Source organism: Phallusia mammillata, chromosome 2 (genome assembly GCF_965637545.1).
Source record: "Phallusia mammillata chromosome 2, kaPhaMamm4.hap1.1, whole genome shotgun sequence".
In the NCBI taxonomy this organism is placed as follows: Eukaryota; Metazoa; Chordata; class Ascidiacea; order Phlebobranchia; family Ascidiidae; genus Phallusia; species Phallusia mammillata.
The window spans coordinates 21,059,682-21,067,531 of record NC_137253.1 but is presented as its reverse complement, the minus strand read 5'-3'; the positions used below and the strand labels follow the sequence as shown (position 1 = coordinate 21,067,531).

Genomic DNA, 7,850 nt, shown 5'->3' with positions numbered 1-7,850 from the left:
TTTGAACGTTTTTGATTTCTATTAAAGACATAGGTCTCCACTCTCCACAAACTTCGAACGTTTTTGATTTCTATTGCGGCCAGCAACCTGATCGACGAGTAGTTGAAGCACACGCGTTGTTATAGCTCCAGGCAATGGCAATTATAAATTGTTTCAACGGTGTGTCTGAGCAACAACTGTAGGTGTGTGTGCTGTGAAAAAGTTGTCAAAAAATCTGTTTTAGAAATAAGTTTAGACTTTAGGACGCAAACATTGCAAAATATGACAGAAAAGGGTTCGAATTCCGCATTAACTTTGTGCACTGGAATTTTTCTTTGTTTTGTGAAGCTTGTGACAGCCAATGGTTCTACTGGTAAGTAGTCGCAGTTTCTTCAATCTGATTTTCTTTGACTTATCTTTAGAGGTCTTACAGATGTGTGTCTTTCGCACGTACCTTAATTATCGCATGATTAGGGAACGAACTGATGGACTGTACATTAGTAACATGTACAGTAACCACTGCACTGTAGCCTATGTAGGCCTACTAGCCTACATAAGTTGGTACATGTGTACAAAACGAACACGAACTTTTACATTAATCTATTGAAAAAGTTGCTCGAACTACGATAAAGTATAACGTAATATGAAAAAAAAAACATTTTCACGTTGCGGTTCGTGCGTCATAGTTTACTTTTTATTGTAGTCTAACACCATGTACCAGAATGAACACCAACACTCTTGCAAGTTTATTGGTAATTTTTTCATTTAATGTTCTGTAAAGGCGTTGTTTTTTATTCAAAGCTTATCAAAAATTGAACCTCGCTGTTTTATATGACACTATTGTGACTAAAAATTCGGTCATCGATTACATTCTCGATGTACTGAATCGGCTTTATAGGCTTTGCACGAAAACCGAATATTGCAAAGTTGATTTATGTGATTAGTCAAGCAAATCTGATATGAAAATGTTCTTAATCCAGAGTGTGCTACAGGCCAAGGGTTTCCTTTGATCAAAAATGCAATCATAATTATTTTTCACTGATCAAAACCATTTTAGGAACTCTTGATGTTGAGCCCAACTGGACTTTGATTCTTCTCGTTTTCATCATTTCCTCTGCCATCGCCGCTCTCGTGGGAATCGTAACACTGGCACGAGAGCCCTACGTACCCGAACCCCCAATATTCAGCAACCCCACGTTTTTGGACACTGAACCAGACGTCCCCATGAACCCCCAAGGAAGTTACCCAGTGATGACAACATACCGGCAGTTTCCTATGGAGTACGGTAGCGACAGTTACCCCATGAACACTATGCAAAGCCAACTTGAAGAAAGAAGACAGTCGAACGTACGACAACCTCCAATTATGATAACCACACAGAAGATGTAGTTTTTTATTGGTTGTTATTTACTTTTTAAAATATAGTTCGAATGTTGCCACTTTTTTATAAGCTTTTTATTTGTATTGCCAAATTCTGACAAACTTAAAAACGGCCTTTTTCGGGCGTTTGTGGAATTGTTGATGAAACTTGTGATACAACATAGTAATGACAAATATTTTCTTGACATAAAATGTAAAACCTTTTTAAACGTTTTTTTTTGTATGTTTGGCAACGCAATTGAAGTGCAAAATATAAAAGTTTTCGCTTGTAAACAGATCAAGTCGCATGTTTGCAAAACAAAGGAAAAAAACGAAAATAAACAGATAAATAAAAATATTATTAAAATTCAGTCGATATTTTGATTTTATAGCATCTGCTCAAAGACTTTTAAAAACAAATCAGTTTTGTTTCCACAATGTTCTGCTTTTTCAACTTTCGGGTCGGTCAGTTTGTTTTTCATGTTGTGGAACAAAATCTTTTTGGAGTCCCTTTCAAAATGGTACTAGAAACAAAAAATACAGCAAGTTATAAAACCACTTTTAAACCAACCAGGGAGGTCTATATCTGTTATAGGTTGCCATTGAAACTTTGGCATCTTAAAGCACTCATTAGTTATGGGTGGTTATAGCATATGCAACAAATCTTTTAAGAGACGCACCTCTTTCATGGCTTGATGAATGGCACGGAAAACGGGAGCGAAATTGTTTTGATAAGTATTCGCGTTGCCATGAACAACCGCTGCACCGTCACGCTCCGCTGCTCGGCATTGTCGTTCGGCGTGAGTGTCGATGCAAAATTTGTGATGGTAGTTGAAACGGCATGAAATAAAATACAGGAGCTCTGCAATTAAAAAAAATTGCTATTACAACTCTGAAAAAAAACATATAATGATTAAACTAGATATGCAGCACGTTTAACCAAAACATATCACGCAAAATTATCGAAGATATTTATTACATCCGCCAAGATTAAAAGTAAATCCTTATTTATTACCTAATGTGTGGGATAATACAAATGCCTTGACGAAATGTTGGGAAAGTCCTTTAAAATGTATGCTTTTTTTCTTACTTGGATTGTAATGAAACACAGTGTTAATAAGGTTTTGATCTCCATGCATATCTTCGATGTGGCTACGATAGAGCGGAAGAAGATAATCTTTATTCCATGAGAAGGTGGACCGACTTAACTTTGGGTCGGTTCTAAAAACCGGCCTTCTCATTCTCGTCAAGTTCATCAGAAAAACCTAAAGTTTAGAGTCCATTAGTTGTGTTCCGGGAGTATAGAATACTAGTGGACTAGTGCACCCATAAGCATTCTGTTGGAAAAAATACCTGAATCCAGCTTACACTACTAATTAATTATTTAATAGAAGTTTAATAGAAATGGGCATAACCTTTGCTGACTAAGAACCTAACATGTTTAGGAAGTTGGCTGTTCAAACACTAAGCAAAATTTTTCTTTATTTTTAATGTTTAATGAAACTACAACTTGTAACCTAAATGTGTTTCCTTACCCCCGAATTCACTTGTGTCACGTGACCGTTAGGAAGCTCAATAAAATTTGGATTGGACTTGGGCACTTGAAAATCCCAACCGACCCTGGGAGCTAAACCTCCAACTTGGATTTCGTCAAAGTTAGCAAACTGCTCCCACAGATCATCCACAGCTCCAAGAAACGTTACATCCGTATCAACGTACAGAACGGAATCGATGCTATCCAAAACTGTCTGTAATAAAATTACGAGTTTTAACAATAGCTTTAAATCTAGATAGATAAGTTTGGAAACATGCAAATTACCGGCAGAAAAAGTCTAAATGAGGCACACGGTCCCCACCAGTTTATCATTTCATCCACATCTTTTGGATCAAGCGGATATTGTACGTCGTGAATGCGTATCAACAGTTTCTTTCTCACAGATAGAGGCCACTTTATAAACTGTCGAAGAAAATTGTATTAAAACCATTAGGAACAAATTAGATCTTTTAGACATTGTTTAAAATCAGTGTTTATTTTTGTTTTGTTACAGTTATCTTTGTATTACTATTGTAACGTACTGTTTCTCGAAGCTTCAAACTTAGATCAGACGTAAATACATGGAACACGATTGGTCGTTTGGTGAAAATCAGAGCACTTTTGATCATCGTCACCGTCTCCTCTATGACGTGTTCAGACTTGCCTTGACACGCGACCACCACGATACGAATGACGTCACGGTTTTGTGAAGAATCAAATATGTTTCGTGTTGTCAACTTGTCAGAACCATGTACGTCAAATTTGAACCTAAAACAAAAATGTTGTCATGTGCTAATTTTGCACATTGCAGTTGTCTCTAAAGAGTAAACTGGTGATGTTTTCTTCAATATGTTTGATTTAGATTAAACTGATATGTAGACTACTGTTTGTTTTATCATTTTGCTAATTTACTTTTTTTTTCTTTTTTAGCAACATTAGTACAAAACTTTGTCTTAAATTGTTCATGTTGGTTTGCAATTAGGTTTTTGAGTTTTTTAAGCAGTGAAACGATTAAAACAAGATTTATGAACAGCCTAGTTAGGTATCATCCACCAAAACTCGTTCGGTTAAATCGTGTTAAAATGCTCTCAAAATAATCTTATTAAACTTACTGTTTTGAGTCGTCGTTGACAATTTGTGCAGCCTTAAATAACAGGCCACATATAATTCCAATTGAAAACAGCTTCAGCATCCATTTGACTGGTTTTCGTACATAAAAAGCCATGATACTGCATAACAACTCACGCTTGATAAGCCACCGTCATGTTTTTTCAAGTTTCGGAAAACTTTGTTTGGCCTCGGTACAAGGAAATACACCAGTTTTTTGCTCAATATCTACCAAACAGTCCTAATAAATCAACCTCTTTCACTGTAATTAAAACTATGCAAATCTGACAGTATCAACAACGTGTCACTGCGTATTTTACTGCGGCATGAGAACTCCTGTCACATTCCCTGAAAACACACCTGCCTTAGGCGATGCCCGAAGCGCAACTAGCAATCTAACCACGTCTGTGCCATTCATTCATCATCGAATATGCTCTAACAATGAAAAGAGAGAAGTGCAGTGAATCGAAAAAGCTTTTAAGTCACATGGTTAAGTGCGTTATGGGTAAATTGTTATCTGTCACTATTCTGTTCCCACCAGTATTATCAAGAAATGCTCAGTGTGCTGTCTAGACTGCTGTAAATCTGAGAATTTTTAGTCATTCAGTAGCAAGTTGTGCAGTGGGATGTCGTTGCGAAATTTTCTGTAAACACAAAGTATTTGCAGCTTCAGGATAGTTACAGAAGTTTTAGAACAGCTTTTGGTTTATGTGCCATTATAGCCTACTAACTGGTAAAATTCGGTCATGATTCTACAGGAAACAACCTTTAAGCCGCCAAAAGTAGTAGTGAATGAATTGACTATATATGATGGTAGTCACAATCTGTGGTTGATTGGATTTCGCAGTTGATCGCATGAAACTGCCTGTGAACTATGCCTCGACTGCGCAAAAAGTTCCTGCTGACATGTAGTGTGATATGCTCTGCATTATACGTATTTAGGCATATGTTTTACAATGCCGACGAAAATGGCAGACAACTACCAATGAAGAGCTTTAATAAAATAGTAATTCCTCCTGACAGGGTAAGAAATTATTTTATGCTAGTAAACACTTTGATGCTATACGCTCCTTTATTTTTTTACAAAGGGGTGTTGTATGAAGACAAACGACTAGGGGTTGGGGCATCAGTTTTGCATACTATATTCTCTAACCCAGCTTTTGTTTCTTCATCAGTGCCAAACACACTTTTTTTTACCAATGTTTGGCATTACCACACAATGTTTGACAAAATATGATGTCGTTTTTTTTAATTTATTTTCCCGAAAATTAAACCAATTGTTTGTTTTTCAGGATCAAAGTTACATTATCTACAACCGAGTGCCAAAGTGTGGAAGCATGTCAATGACAACCTTGTGTTATCGTTTGGGTGGTGCAAACGGTTTTAAAGTCGCGAGCCCTTACGAAGACGGAGAGCGTCCTTCGAAAACGAATGAGCAACAGTCGGAGTTTATTAAATTTCTTGGCACTCAGCCGCCGGGTTACGTTTATATTAGACATCAATATTTTATTGATTTTACCGAGTGAGTTATCAAACAGAAACATGTTGAAATCATATAACGATAAAATCGTTTAAGTTTTATCTCCCAATTGTTTTTGATTTTTTGCCAGTAGGCTAATTCAGTGGTCGGCAACCGCCGGCCCGCGGCCCGGTACCGGTCCGCGACGAGTTCGTTACCAGGCCGTATAAGTTTTCAGGTTAAATGCTGTAAATATTTTGCCCATGTATCCCGGGGATAATAAACTAATTTATGTGTTTTAGTTGCTAAATATTTGTAGTTTTTGAAGGCCGGTCCGCGATAAAATTTCAGTTTCAAAACCGGTCCGCAGTAGAAAAAAGGTTGCCGACCCCTGGGCTAATTGATGTTTGCGCCACGTTGTTTACATGTAACAGATCAAGACCAAATTCAATTTTTAACTTTTAGACAAGAACTTAAATTATATTGTATATTTTGTGTTTCTAGGTTTGGAGAGAAGCAACCACTTTACATCAACCTTATCCGCGACCCAATCGCAAGGTTTGAATCGTTTTATTACTTCTCGCGGTTTGGCAACGAACTAGGAGGCGGAGCCAGCGCAAAGATGAGTGATGTGCGCCGCCAAGAGGTTGGTTTGAAATCTGCATTTGACCCTTGTGTTGCAAGAAACGAATATAATGCTTGGGGTTACATCATGACTTTAATACGCATCATAATCTCTTACTGAATGTAGAAGTGAGACATGTTTTGACATAGTAAAAATTAATAAATTTATGTTTTTATAATTTACTTTTACAGTCTATCGACGAGTGTGTGCAGAAAAGACGACAAGAGTGTTTAAAACCATATTGGCAGGTGGTCCCATATTTCTGCGGACAACATCCTCGGTGCATGTACGTACATTTGTTTGGATTACTTAGTAACAATGATGGACACTATACTTTTGTGCACATTAAAATCTAGCAGTTTCTTGACGTCTTTTGACAGTTTTAATCGGTTACAGGCAGTAGATTTTGAATTATTTTTTTACGTTTAGGTCTCGCACCAAGTGGGCTCTGGATAAAGCGAAAGAAAACATCGAACTACATTACGTGTTTGTCGGGACAATCGAAGAACTGGAAACAAGTCTCAAAATATTAGAGAATATCTTACCCCGATATTTTACACACGCAAGCAGTCTTTATCACAATCCGGTATGCAAGTTATTTTGCTATGTGAAGTCAGTTTGACATTTAAAACATCAGGTTGACGTTATATAGTCCTAGTCTGAACGTGTAAGTGTCATGTATAGGCTGTTTCATAAATGCTTTAGTAAATCCCTGAACAGATTTTCGTGTTGTCTTTATAATCAGTACAATATTTTGTTTCAATGATGTTTATCTGCAAATATTTATTAGTATAATTGTTATTGATATTTTGGACGATATTAAAAGATGTAGGATCGTTTTAAGAAAAATATTCTGTTTCCATCACTTCTAAAACTCAAAGTGGGTAGGTGTAAAATGTATACGCAGCTAATTAATGAATTGTTTCTTTGGAAAACATATTTTGTGTGAGCAAACCGAATTTTTAATGGGAAGTTTTTTCATAGTTTGTGGTAAAGAATATAACGACCATAACTGTAAAAATGCTATTGATTATTGTTATTATTATTTTTGTTATGTTTTAAAACTAAATTCGTGGCATTTCAACCCTTTGCATATATGATCAGTTTTAAATTGTCTGTTATAAAACGTTTCTAAATACAGGAAAACGATAGGATGAGACACGAGACTTCAACGCGCAAAAAGGTGAAGACCTCCCAGGCGACGAAAGATTTCCTGCGTTCGGAAACAAGTTTAAAGCTGGAATACGAACTTTATGAATTTGTTACCTTAAGGCTTCAAGATTTAAAGCAATCCGTTTTATAAGCGTAATACATTCAATAATAAACACTGTACAACAAATGGAACACGTTCGCGACGAATTACTGACAACTAGGCGGCCATCCCTTTAGTTGAAACTTGGAAGAATATATTGCTAAATACTCTTGGACTGTCATAGAAAGAAACTTTAACGTTCCTAAAACAAAGTTTGCTTTGCGCTCATAAATGGCTTCGGTAAATACATTTAGACGTTCGCACAAAGATACTGCGAATTTTCCCCGATTGCAAATGAAGACGAAATACGCCAGGGTAAACATCACGCAGTACATTCCTCTTGTTTGTAGCGCTGGCCGGGTTGGCATGTTAAAACCTGCAGGTTTGGGTAATTGTTGGAGAACTCGATTACCTTGTATGGTGCTGTTGTGTCACAAAAGAGGAAAGTTTAGCGAATGTTGTGCAGGACCAATGTATCCAAACGAGCTTGACACTATTAATAAGTTAGTCCAGTGTTTCTTAACCTTTTTAGCGC

General features: G+C 36.8%; 3 protein-coding genes across 3 annotated transcripts; 2 read left to right on the top strand and 1 right to left on the bottom strand.

The window, feature by feature from the left end:
- The first annotated feature begins 67 nt into the window (after positions 1-67).
- On the top strand, positions 68-1,636 carry LOC145215574 (uncharacterized). The gene is made up of 2 exons (XM_080084291.1): positions 68-352; positions 1,037-1,636. Exons 1-2 carry the CDS (start codon positions 262-264, stop codon positions 1,366-1,368), a joined length of 423 nt encoding a protein of 140 aa, XP_079940417.1. The 5' UTR covers positions 68-261; the 3' UTR covers positions 1,369-1,636.
- Positions 1,359-4,309, bottom strand: LOC145215572 (glucoside xylosyltransferase 2-like). Its single transcript, XM_080084289.1, has 7 exons — positions 3,985-4,309; positions 3,415-3,640; positions 3,158-3,295; positions 2,874-3,086; positions 2,429-2,603; positions 2,019-2,200; positions 1,359-1,862 (listed from the first exon to the last, which is right to left on the bottom strand). The coding sequence occupies exons 1-7, from the start codon at positions 4,095-4,097 to the stop codon at positions 1,725-1,727; spliced, it is 1,185 nt and encodes a 394-aa protein (XP_079940415.1). The 5' UTR covers positions 4,098-4,309; the 3' UTR covers positions 1,359-1,724.
- A 243-nt stretch (positions 4,310-4,552) lies between these two features.
- On the top strand, positions 4,553-7,407 carry LOC145215573 (uronyl 2-sulfotransferase-like). The gene is made up of 6 exons (XM_080084290.1): positions 4,553-5,003; positions 5,272-5,501; positions 5,943-6,084; positions 6,255-6,349; positions 6,493-6,649; positions 7,205-7,407. The coding sequence occupies exons 1-6, from the start codon at positions 4,854-4,856 to the stop codon at positions 7,364-7,366; spliced, it is 936 nt and encodes a 311-aa protein (XP_079940416.1). The 5' UTR covers positions 4,553-4,853; the 3' UTR covers positions 7,367-7,407.
- The last annotated feature ends 443 nt before the right edge of the window (positions 7,408-7,850 follow it).